Genomic DNA, 13,233 nt, shown 5'->3' with positions numbered 1-13,233 from the left:
GATTTTATGGAGGACTGGGCTCCTCTACCAAGACTGTGTTTCTCTTAGATGGCTCTGGGCTTGGGGAAGGGAAACCAAGGGACAAGAATTCTTTGGGCTCCTGGGAGAAAAGAAGCAGCCTCAGGACTCAAAGGCAGGCAGGCCACGGACTTCTGAGGCTAGGGCTCTACCACCCTTAGGTGGGGGCAGTGGGTCATCCTGGGTCTCTAACTCAGGATCTGAACTGAGCACACAATCAACTGCTAGCGCCCTGAGCAATGCTCTCCATCCTTCTGGGGCTGCCCTGTGGGGTCTAACTTCCCAGGTCCCTGCGGCTCCCTGAGCCTGGTGCTAAGCTTTTGATGATGTCCCTATCCCTTAGCATTTTTTTCCTACTAGTCCCCCCAGAATGTAACAGCACAAGAGGGGAAGTTGTCTCAATAATAATGATGATAAAAATAACAATAGTTAACATTCATATAGTTCCTACTATGTCATGTGCTAAAAACTGCTCTAAGTACTTAACATCTTACTCGGTTAACCCTACACAAGGTCTAGTAGGCAGGTACTGTTTCACCCATTTTTCAGATAAAGGAACTGAAGCACAGAAAAGGTAGGTAACTTGCACAAGGTTACACAGCTAGAAAGTGCCAAAACTGAGCTCTGAACTTAGGCTGTCTGGATTCAGAGGCCATGTGCCTAACCGCTATACAAAACTGCCTGGTAGGAGAGAAGAGGGACGTATAGCCACAAATTACGTCCGTGTTGCCTCCTCAGACCTTGTTCAGCACCTCAGAAGGCCAGAAGCAGAGCCAGGGCAAGAAACCAGGTTTGGGCTTCCCTGGTGGCACAGTGGTTAAGAATCCGCCTGCCAATGCAGGGGACACAGGTTCGAGCCCTGGTCCGGGAAGATCCCACATGCCACGGAGCAACTAAGCCTGTGCGCCACTACTACTGAAGCCCGTGCGCCTAGAGCCCGTGCTCTGCAATGAGAGAAGCCACTGCAATGAGAAGCCCGCACACTGCAATGAGAAGGGCCCCCACTCACCGCAACTAGAGAAAGCCCGCGCGCTGCAATGAAGACCGAACGCAACCATAAAAAAAAAAAGAAAAAGAAACCAGGTTTGCTGACTCAGCTCCCCAGCTGCCTGGAGCACCTCGATCCCGATGATGTCTGAAACACTGTGGTCTGGCCAAGTGGAGGTGAGAACTCTAAGGTGGGGTGGGAGTTGGACAACTCAAGGCTTTCAAGGGGACACTTGTGCCTGGCCTTGTTGCCGACCTCCTGCCTCCTACACACACTCCTCATGAACAGTAGCATCTGGCTCCAGGCCTGTGGTTAGTCCAGGAGCTCAGATGACAGGTTGATTCTTGCTCTTTACTTCTGATTCCTATCCTGACTGCTTTGGTCCAGGCTGATCTCTCCCCAGCTCTGACCTCCTCTCTAGCACATCCTGTTTGTACTTCCCAGTTACCACATTCTGTTGATTCTCTGAAAGGTTTCTTTTCTCCAAATCCACAGCCTTCAAAGCCTTTCCTTCATCTTTGCTGAATTCTACTCATGCCACCGTACATGGCTCTGTCTTCCTTTCCCTGTACGCATTCTCTTTGTTTTGTTTTACTTAAGTGCTAATATAGGCTAATGTCATTTGAGAAAGTGAGTGGTTTGGTGGCCAGTGCCTCTCAAGGAACTGTGACCTCCCTGAAGAGGGTCCATGGCACCACGTCTAGCACTTTAAGCACGACGGGTGCTTGGTGGAGTTGGTGGAACTTACATATAAAGCTTAGTCCCCTGGGGAACTGTAAGCTTTGGCGGGGGAGGGGACCACAGCTCCTTCTCTGTCTACTTCTGCACCTAGCTCAGGACTATTGGCTTTGTAATTTGCTGAAAGATGTACATTTCAAGTTAGAGGCCCAAACTACTTTCCTACTCTCTGGCCTGCCTGTCCTCAGATCCACCTCGGGCTCTCCTAGTCATCGATGGTAAGTTACTGGAGGGTTCTGAGTGGAGAAGTCACATGATTTATTGATGATTTACTTAACGTCTTAAAAACTTAACAGGATACTATATGGGGAACGGGGGCAAGGGTAGAAGCAGAAAGGCAAGTTTGGAGGCTCCTGCAACAATCTAGGCGAGAGATGATGACAGTTTAGACCAGGTAGTGGTGGGAGTGGTGAGCAGTGGATGGATCTGAATTTAGAGGTAGAGCTGCCAGAATTTCCTGGTGGATTGGAAATCAAGGCATCAGAGAGGATTCCAAGGGTTTTGGCAGGAACAACTAAACTAGAAGGATAGAATATCTATTAACTGAGATGGGGAAGACCAAGGAACAGAGCTGAGGAATGAAATCTGGAGTTGAGTTTGGATATATTGAGTAGGCAGCTGGACATACGAGCCTAGAGTTAGAGGAGAGGTCTGGGCTAAGATAATCATTATGAGTCTTCGGCATATAGAGGGGATTTAAAGCCTTGAGATCAGACAGGATCATCTAGAAAGTAAGTGTAAATAGAGAAGTCTAAAGACCACACCCTGGTCACCCCTATTAACAAGTAGGGGAAATGAAGGAGAACCAGCAAAGGCGGCTGAGCAGGAGCTGCCACCAAGGGAAGAAGAGAACCAAGAAGCACTGATGCCTTAGAAACAAGTGAAGAAAATGTTTACAGGAGAGAGATCAACTGTGTCACATGCCGCTGAGAGATCAAAGAAACTGGGCACTCAGATTTAATAACTGGTTTAGGAATATGGAGGGTTTTTTTTTGGATTTTGACAACCTTGAAGAGTCCCTCCCTCCTCCGGTGGTAGAGTGGGGTAAGAGATTACAGTGGCCAATCACACTGGCTTCAGTATGGAGACACATGGTGGTGGGAAAGTGTGGCTGTGAGTAAGAGTAGTTAGAAACAGCTACGGGGGAAACAACTGGGGCTAGATAATGAAATGGTGAGAAGTGAGTGGATTCAAAGATATTTAGGGGACAGAATTCACAGGCCTTGGTGATGGTGGGTTGTGGGGGATAAAGGTGTAGGAGGAGGGGAAGACGACACACATGCTCTGGCAGGGGTAACTACACGACCGTGGTCGTGTTTACTGAGATAAGGAACGCTGGCGGTAGAGGGGGTGTGCAAAGGAAGATGACAAGCTCAAGGTCTGGATGTGCTGAATTGTTTGTAACATCAAGTAAAGGCTTCTAGGATGTAGGTGGATCCATGTGTGTCTGCAGCATGGCAGAGAAGTCTGGACTGAAGATAAGGATTTGAGAGTCATCAAACTGTAATAATAACTGAAATAATTGAAGTGGTTGAAATTTCCCCAAAGAAACATCTACAAGAGCAGAAGACGTAAGTCTGGGGAAAACAACATGTACATTAGTGCTATCTCATCCTCGACCTCCCCTTTTAGAGAAGTTGATAAAACTAGTTTGCCCCTGGCAGCTAAGCAAACAGAATCAGAAGTAACTATACATAAAACTAGGGAGCTGTCCCACTGAAGAGTTACTTTATCACAAACAGGAAAGAGAAAGCAGAGGCAGCAGAACCTGACTGATTCATAAGGAATTTCAAAGGTGCCACTGGATGGCTGTTCAATGGTCCTGCTAGACCCGCCATCCTCCTCCCTCCTTTGCTTCTTGAAGAGGTGACAACCAGAAGATGAAACAGTCATGAGGAAGGGGGGCTGAGAGCTGGCCTCTATACCCTATCTGTGTGACACCTGGTGCTCTTCAGTGCAACCATGCTTTGAGGCCTGATCACCCCATCTGACAGATGACACAGACTCAGAAAAATCAGAAGACTTGACGAAGTTCACACAGAGAACTGTATCCACTATACTGTGGGGAAAAGGGGAAAACACCTGTTTCACAAATGCTAGAAATGGAGACTGTCTGGGAGGTTCCTGGGTTCAGGTGCATTTTTCAGTGTGGTTGAAGGATTAGGCCTTCCCTTAGATCTTGTGGTGGAGCCAGGTGAGCTAAGTATAGCTGTCCCAGGACACTGGGTGAGAAGAGTCAGCCTCTCAAAATGCTCCTCTTCAGCCTTCAGAGCCTTAGGAAGAGGCAAAATAGATGGAATCCTCAAGTTGGGGGTACAGGACAAGGCTCCTGCCCTCCCCTGCCCACCTCTCACTTTGAGCTGTTGACTGTGCCTGAAACATAACCACAAATAGAAGACAGAAGAGAAAACAGGGACTTCCCTGGCAGTCCAGTGGTTAGGACTCTGTGCTTCCAATGCCAGGGGTGTGGGTTCGATCCCTGGTCGGGCAACTAGGATATCGAATGCCAAATGGCATGGCCAAAATAAATAAATAAATAAATGGACATAAGAGAAAATAGAAGCTTCCATCAAATGGGAAACTCTATCACCAAATCTAATCCTACCTGCTTTAGCACCCATCTTCTCTGTCTGCCTGTATGCTTGTATGCTATAGGGTGAGTTTTCTTTTTCTTCTCAACAGGCTAATATCTCCACATGTGCTCTGGATCCAGGGACTAGTCTTTCTATTCTCTCCCTCTCCTGCATCTTCCCTTCTTCTTTTCTCTACTGGTCACTGCACTGCTGTACAGAAAAAGCTGAAGCCTTTCCCAAATAAAAAAAAACAAAACAAAAAACCAAAAAAACTTACCTTATCTCAGATGCTACCCCACCCGCTATCCTATACTTCTGATCCATATTCACAGCCAAATCTATGGAAGGACTTGGTGTCTCCATTTTGTCACCATTCAATCATTCTTACAATTTAAATTACATACGATTTTGTGATTTCATGGTGTAATATACCAAAGAATACTAACATATTTAAATTATGAAGCATGATAAAAATGAACATCAATAAACCCACAACCCAACCTAAGAACTAAAGCATTGTTAATACTGTTGAATAGACCTATGTGCTCTTCCTCCCCCATCCTATTCCCAGCCTCTGCAACTGTGAACATCATAGTCAAACTGTTGAAAACCAAAGAAAAAAATCTTAAAAGTAGCCAAAGAACAAAGGTCACATAACATTCCGGGCAACAACAATAAGGATGATAGCTGCTTCTCATCAGAAACAATGGAGGTCAGTAGAATGTGGAGTGATAGTTCTAAAATGCTAAAACAGGTAATACCCTGGCCGTCCAGTACTTAGGATGTGGAGCTTTCATTGCTGAGGGCCAGGGTTCAATCCCTGGTTGGGGAACTAAGATCCCACAAGCTGCACGGCGTGCCCAAAATTTAAAATGAATGAATGAATGAATGAATGAATAAAATGCTAAAACAAACACAATTCAAGTTAGAATTCTATATCCAGTGAAAAAGTATCTTTGAAAAATGAAGGCAAAATACATTTCAGCCAATTGAAGCTGAGAGCATCAGCTCCCAGTAGGTCTGCACTACATGAAATTCTAAAGGAAGTTCTTCATGCTGAAGGGAAATGGTAATAAACTGAGACCAGGGTGTGAAGAAGGAATGAAGCCAAGAGCATAAGTTGCAGAAAACGTGCTGCTACAAACACATCAAGTAGTGAGAAAGGCTCATCACCAGTGAGGACAACGAACACCCTGATGTTTCCTGGATCGTGCGACTTTCAATGCTGAAAATGAGACAGCTCGGGTGAACTGTGATGACTGGCTACCCTAACTAGGACCCCGAATAAGGTCCTGAGGAGGGAGCTGTTCCTGAGAGCAGCAGACAAACAATGGAGTTTTGCTGTGGGCAAGAAAGAGAAAAGGCTATGAAGTGTATGAGACTTTATCTTCTCAAAACTAGACTTGCCCTTTAACTGAAGTAAACATTATTACATCCCTCTCCCACCCTTTGTATCTTATGTTTAATAGATCAAAGATAATAAGTCCCCCCAGGAGCTGGCACATCATGAAGGCAGAAACACAAAAGCAGGAACAGCACAAAAGCAGGAACAGCAGTTCCATTTGGCAGTTGAGAGCTGACAGCTCAGACACAGTGACTCACAGACCTCCCTTCCTACAAGGCACATCTCACCCACTTGGCTGGGAGGGGAAGAGGGAAAGGAAACTAACAGTGTCTGCGTTTTTCCTCTAGGGTAATTCTTGTCATCCTCTTATTAGGTAAGAATTCTATTAGCCTGATGTTACTTTAAAAAAAACCAAGACTCAGAAAGGTCAAGTCACTTGCCCAAGATCACTTAGCCACGTCGCAGATTCAGTATTTCATATCATAGATGTCTTGTTCAAAAGCTTGTGCTTGGTGCTGGACACAGCCCTGCTACCCTAGCATAAGTGCTGACGTGAATACATGGGGCATGCAAGGGAAGATGCAGAGTAGAAGGAGATGAACTGGTGACCTGAACCAGAGTAGAAATAAGGCCACGGAAATGCAGAGCTTCTGGTGGGGACTGGCACCTCTCCTCCTCTAGGACAGGAATACAAATTTGATAAAAACTGAGATGTGTGGGAATTTACACTTATCAATGTGCCAAAGAAATGAGGTGTCCTCAAAATGATGCTGGGGAAGCTGGGGGAGAAGTGGGGAAGGAAACCAGTAAAAGAACTAGACATCTTATGGCTTCTCTTTAGGACTATACCCCTAGGCTCCCAGGATACTTCTGGACTGACCCCATCTGTCATCAAAGTAGGCCCTGGAAGAGCATTAAAAAATGTTTAAACGTTAACTGCAAAATGAAACCTATATAAAGAAGGCAAATTAGCTAGAAAAATATACCGTAAGCCAAGTGTCATGATTTTAAAGTGGTGCAACGGAAAGCACAGAGTTTGCAGTCATACTGGTTGGGAGACCCTGGGTAGGTGACAACCTACTTAACCTTTATGTGTCTCAGTTTCTACAGAATAGAAACTATAATACCTTGTAAGTCTGTATGGGAAGTTCCACATGGGAACCTCAGTTTTCTCATCTATTAAATGGGGATAACAATAGTACCCCTCTTATTGGGTTCTTGGGAGAATTAAATCAGTTTACACATGTAAAATGCTTAGAATAATGTCTAGTGCACGGTAAGCATTACATAGGGGTTGGCTATTATAATTAACAAATAAGCTAATACATTTTGCTCATAGCATGTATTATTCTCTCAAATTGTTTTTTTCAAAGCTCCACAATCCACCTTCTAGAGTAATGAAAATAAAAACAAAAATAAACAAATGGGACCTAATTAAACTTAAAAGCTTTTGCACAGCAAAGGAAACTATAAACAAAACGAAAAGACAACCCACAAAATGGGAGAAAATATTTGCAAATGAAGTGACCGACAAGGGATTAATATCCAAAATATACAAACAGCTCAAGCTCAACATCAAAAAAACCAAACAACCCCATCAAAAAATGGGCAGAAGATCTAAATAGACATTTCTCCAAAGAACACATACAGATGGCCAAAAAGCACATGAAAAAATGCTCAACGTGGCTAATTATTAGAGAAATGCAAATCAAAGCCACAATGAGATATCAACCTTACAGCGGTCAGGATGGCCATCATCAAAAAGACTACAAACAACAAATGCTGGCGAGGGTGTAGAGAAAAGGGAACACTCCTACACTGTTGGTGGGAATGTATGTTGGTGGGAATGTAAATTGGTACAGCCACTATGGAGAACAGTATGGAGGCTCCTTAAAAAACTAAAAATAGAACTACCATATGATCCAGTAATCCACTCCTGGATATATATATATATATATATATATATATATATGTATGTATGTATGTATGTATGTATGTATGTATGTATGTATGTGTGTGTGTGTGTGTGTGTGTGTGTGTGTGTGTGTGTGTGTGTGTGTGTGTGTGTGTGTAAGTAGTGCTGCAATGAACATTGGGTTGCATGTATCCTTTCGGATTATGGTTTTCTCTGGAGATATATATCAATATATAGTGCAACTGTAACTAGTGCTGCAATATATATATATATATTGCAGCACTACTTACAGTAGCCAAGACATGAAAGCAACCTAAACGTCTATCAACAGAGGAATGGATAAAGAAGATGTGGTACATATATACAATGGAATATTACTCAGCCATAAAAAAGAGTGAAATAATGCCATTTGCAGCAACATGGATGGACCTAGAGATTATCATACTAAGTGAAGTAACTCAGACAAAGACAAATATCATATGATTTCACTTACATGTGGAATCTAAAAAAACCAATACAAATGAAGTTATTTATAAAACAGAATTAGATTCACAGACTTCAAAAACAAATTTATGGTTCCCAAAGAGGAAAGGTGGCAGGGGGAGGGGTAAATTAGGAGTTTGGGATTAACATACACACACTACTATATATAAAATGGATAATCGGGACTTCCCTGGTGATCCAGTGGCTAAGACTCTGTGCTCCCAATGCAGGGGTCCCAGATTCAATCCCTGGTCAGGGAACTAGATCCCACATGCCACAACTAAGAGTTCACATGCCGCAACTAAAGATCTCACATGCCGCAACTAAAGATCCCACATGCCTCAACTGAAAGATCCTGCACGCAGCAACGAAGATCCTGTGTGCTACAACTAAGACCAGGCACAGCCAAATAAATATTAAAAAAAAAACCCAAAATGGATAATCAATAAGGATCTACTGTATAGCACAGGGAACCCTACTCAGTATTCTATAATAACCTATACAGGAAAAGAATCTGAAAAAATATGGATATGTGTATATGTATTACTGAACCAGTTTGCTGTACACCTGAAACTAACATTTTAAATCAACAATACTTCAATCTAAGATAAAAATTAAATAAAAAGAAAAAAAGTCTTCATTGGACTGTTGGTGAGATGAGATGAGCCTAACCATCGCAACTGTACAACCAATAGAAATTTACTCCAAGATTTCATTTACTCTTATAAACTGCGTACCCAAATAATAAAAAGGAGAATTAAAAATAAAATAAAAGCTCCATGAGGCAGGGGCTTTGTGTCTCCTCCTCAGTACAGCACAGTAGTTAGGAACACAGATTTTGAAACCAGACTGCTTGGGTTCTAATTCTGGTTCTACCACTTAACTACCTGTGTGAGGCAAGTTACTTAATCGCTTTGTGCCTGTTTTCTCATCTTAAAATAGGGATAAAAGTATGTACTTCATCACGTTGCTGAATTAAAGGAGTTAACCTAAAGTGCTTCAAACAGTGCTGGGTACCTGGCAAGCACCACCACGATCATCGTTTTCAGCTTAAACACTGCCTCCTCAGGGAAAGCCTGTTCTTTCTCCGAGCATCTAGGACTCATCACAATTTGTAAATATTTTTTGTTTACTGTTTGTACTCCGTTAAGACAGGGAATTTGCCTTATTTACTACTGCATGCTCAGCACCTAGCACAATGCCTGATACAGCACAGGTACTCAGTAAATATATGCTGAATGATTAGAGAAGCAGATATTATTTCCGTGCCACCTGTGAGAAAGGTCCAGTGCTGTGTCAAGGCAGAAGAGAGCACAGCTAGGATTTGCACCAAGGTTCCAACCACCTAACTCAGCTGCATGACGAATAGTTACGAGGTATTCTGTAAACAACAAATAGGTCTAACACTCTGTTACTCTCTTCATCCAGACCTTACTCATCTGCCACGGTCTCCCGAGGTGGGACCTCCTGTTTGAAGCTTCCTCCATTCAAACCCATCTTTGCTTAGTTGGAGCTCCCACAGCACTCAGTATGTGTTTCTTAGCTGAGTCCTGTTTTTACACTTCTGTGCTATTTCTTCTACCTGTCATCTCTGCTGATGATGCCCTTGCTCTTAACACATTTGCTCTTCCTCACTTTTCCCGAGCTCCTCCCACTGCTGGGCCCACAGGATACGCTCAGCACAAGCTTGGAGAGTGACCACTGCTGCTGCCTTTCCAGGAGCATGGCCGGGGCCACTCTGCATTCTGTATGCTTTCATGAAAGAGATTATGACTCTATAGGAAACAGGAGGTCGGCCAGGTGTCCTCTTACCTGATCTGCTGTGGCTGGTGGTGGCAAAGCTGTAGAGAGAGAGAGCATCCGCAGGGAGGCCTCCAACTGCTGGGGAGGTAAAAAGAAGTTGGGCACCACAATGGGCTCTGGGCTATAAAGGTAGTTAAGGGACACAAATACCTAGAAATCTTCCCCAGACAAGCATCTCCTCTGACCTCTACCAACCCTTTGTTTCCCTCCAACTTATTCCTGCCCATGAATCCTTTGCTCAAGTGGTTCCCTCTGCCTGGAAGGTTCTGCAACTCCTAACAAATTGGTCTATACTTATGGGTCACTTCAGATCCCGCCTCCTCCCGGAACCCTCCTCTAAATCTCAGCCACAGTGACCCCTCCTTTCCTAGTCTAGTGCCCAGTCTGAAACACAGGCTAATGCTTTTTTTTTTTTTAATTTTTTTTTTGGCTACGTTGGGTTTTCGTTGCTGCGCATGGGCTTTCTCTAGTTGCAAAGAGCGGGGGCTACTGTTCGTTGAGGTGAGCGGGCTTCTCATTGTGGTGGCTTCTCTGGCGTGGAGCACGGGCTCTAGGCACACAGGCTTCAGTAGTTGTGGTAGGCAGGCTCAGTAGTTGTGGCTCACGGGCTCTAGAGCGCAGGCTCAGTAGTTGTGGTGCACCAGCTTAGTTGCTCCGCAGCATGTGGGATCTTCCCGGACCAGGGCGCGAACCTGTGTCCCCTGCATTGGCAGGTGGATTCTTAACCACTGATTCTTAACCACAGGGAAGCCCAGCTAATGCTTATTTAGTCTGATATGACTCTCAATTTGTTTCCCCCAATATTCCCTAAGCTTCTCAAAGGCAGAGGCGGTGTATTTCCTTCAGTCACCTCACTACTTCCCTAGAGCCCCATGAGGCTGGCAGGTAGCAAGCACTGGGTGGTACTTGCCGAGGGCCTGCTGGCCAAAACCTGACAGGGTAGGGGTGGGAAGGTGGCTCCAGGGCAGCATCTTAGGCTGGAAGGTGCTGCCTGGCATTGAAGGAGGGCCTGTCCTCCTGGGTGTTCTGTGCTCACATCCAGAAACGAGGGCTCTGTATAAGTAGGCACAGCTGATCCACCACCTGGACATGAGCCCTAGAAGTCGGGTGCTGTATCTTGCACTTCTCCATATCCTCTGGAGGTACCCAGTACTGTGTTGAGAACACAGTGTTCCACAAATTTGTTCAGTCAAAGCAATGATTCAGTTTAGGAGGGGACTATTTTGATGGGCTATTTGTTTCTGTTCAATAAGCGAAGTATGGTTCTGATGCAAATTGGTCTATCACTGTTCTTCCATGCTAGACTTCGAACTCGAGGAGGGCAAAGATGAGCTCTCTTTCACATTATATTCCTGTCACCTAGCATAGTACCCGAGACACAATAAATGTTCAATAAATATCTACTGAATGAATGAAATGTATCATTTCCTGCTTTGGCTCAAGTCCCTGATTTTTCTACAGAGAGGTGGGGATGGAGTTGGAGATCCTGAAAGGAAAGAGCCCTTTGACCTCAGCCTTCCTCAGAGGCCCCGGTGAGGTAGGACCTATTTGCTGTCACGCTCTGACTGCTGAGGACTCAGCATGACAGTCAGCTTGGCTGGGAGGTGCCCAGGGTGTGCTGAAACACCAAGCTCCCCTGCTCAGCCCAGCACCACCTGTCTCTCTAAGGGTCTTGCTCCAACAGTAACCTGTGTCACTTATTAGATGGTACCTTCACAAAAGTTCACACTTTGTGCCTGTTCCTTCACCTGTAAGATGGATATAATAATTGTACCTTTTGTTTTGAGAATTAAATGACATTATATATACAAAGTGCTTAGAATGGTGCCTGACACATAGCATGTACTCAGTAAATGTCAGCCCTTCCTGTCTCCCCAGTTGAGGGGGAAAAGTCACCACTGGTTCCCTCACACCTACTGAAATCTGCTTTCCGTCCCCACCTCTGCACTGTCCTCCTAATGCTAAAGCCAGCGAATACATGTCAGTCCACATTGTGCTGGACTTGTCTTAAGCATCAGGGTGCTGACCACCACTCCCCGAAACCCTGCCGCTCCCATCTCTCTCGCCGGCCCTCCTCCACCTCCACCATGGGCGCGTCTGCTCCCCCTGCCCTCACGTACTGGTGATCCTCAGGGCTCTGTCTTGTGTGGCTCTCCCTTTCCCTGTCTCCTTGCTGTTCTTGTCTGTTTCCAGAGATATCTACCTTTATAGCTGATCTCATCCTGAACTCCGGGCCTGCATTTCCTCCTGGACGTCTCACAGGCACATGTGCAAAATAGAAATCTGCCTCTTCCCTCCAAACTGTCTGCCTTCATTTGCTATTTCCTACCTAGTAAATGACCTAACTTGTGACAGAAATCTCTCAGTCATACTTCTATTTTCCTCTTTCTCACCCTGCCCCTATCTAATCCTCTCAGATCCCTCCTCCTTTTCCTCATCATAAAACAGTCTATGCTTTAGGTCAGACTTTCTTCATCTTTCATTATTACTGCAAGTTTCCTACCTGGTCTCCTTGCTTCTGGTCTCCACTGACCTAATCCACCCTCTACAAGGCACTGGGAGAATTTTCTAATATGTAAATCTGACCAATCATACGCTTGCTTAACATTTACTGAACACTATTTACGCACCAGGCACTATGCTAGGTAGTTTACATTGTTAATTCAATTTTCACAACAACCCCACAAGAAAACTACTGTTATTACTTATTTATTTAAAGATAAGGAAACTGAAGTTTAATCTGCTAACAAGACAGAGTCCAAGTACCTTAGCCAGATATAAAAGGCCCCTTCAGATCCAGCCCAGCTTCACCCCTCACCATCCCTCTTATCTGGGGGCTCTAACCACAGTGACTTCTGCCCACAGGCTAGGCTCCTTCAAGTGGCTACGCCTCTGCGCACACAGTTCGCTGTGACTCGAACGTTCTTGTCCCTGCCTACAGAATGGCTATTGATCTTTGAGGTCCAGCTCTACTGTCTCTCTTTCTGGGATACCTCCAGAGTTATGGCAGCTTCCACCTCTTGTTCCCTAGCATTTTGTCCATGCCTTAGAACAATACAGGCTATTTATCACTGCCTATTTACTGTTACTGTCATTACCTGTCTCCTACCTCATAACGGGAACTTCTCGAGGTAAGGTCTGATTCAAATCTCTGTCGTCATTACACAGCACCAGGCCTGGCAATACTCACTTTTTGAAAGAATGAGTAGTCGGGAAGGCCCGAATTAAAGCAGTGCCCTTAGGACCTGGCACATGTGACTGCTCCTCCACTGACCATAAATTCTGAGCACAACTAAATCGACTGCAGAGGCAGAAACATCAGAAGCCAGGAAGAATGAGGCCAGGAAAGAACACCGAGGCACTCTGCTTT

The 13,233-nt window shown here is 44.8% G+C and overlaps 1 protein-coding gene across 1 annotated transcript in view; it reads right to left on the bottom strand.

The window, feature by feature from the left end:
- C2CD3 (C2 domain containing 3 centriole elongation regulator) overlaps positions 1-13,233 on the bottom strand; it is a gene marked incomplete at its 5' end in the record, with an annotated part of 129,028 nt that overhangs the window by 6,240 nt on the left and 109,555 nt on the right. Inside the window, one exon of the mRNA XM_082659671.1 lies at positions 9,873-9,984. Within this exon, the coding sequence (XP_082515797.1) occupies positions 9,873-9,984 (112 nt within the window). The remainder of the gene's footprint in view (positions 1-9,872; positions 9,985-13,233) is intronic.

The sequence above is a fragment of the Grampus griseus genome, assembly GCF_964374135.1.
Source record: "Grampus griseus genome assembly, chromosome: 8".
Classification (NCBI taxonomy): Eukaryota; Metazoa; Chordata; class Mammalia; order Artiodactyla; family Delphinidae; genus Grampus; species Grampus griseus.
Note: the sequence above shows the minus strand (reverse complement) of the source record. Positions and strands in the feature narration are given on the sequence as shown.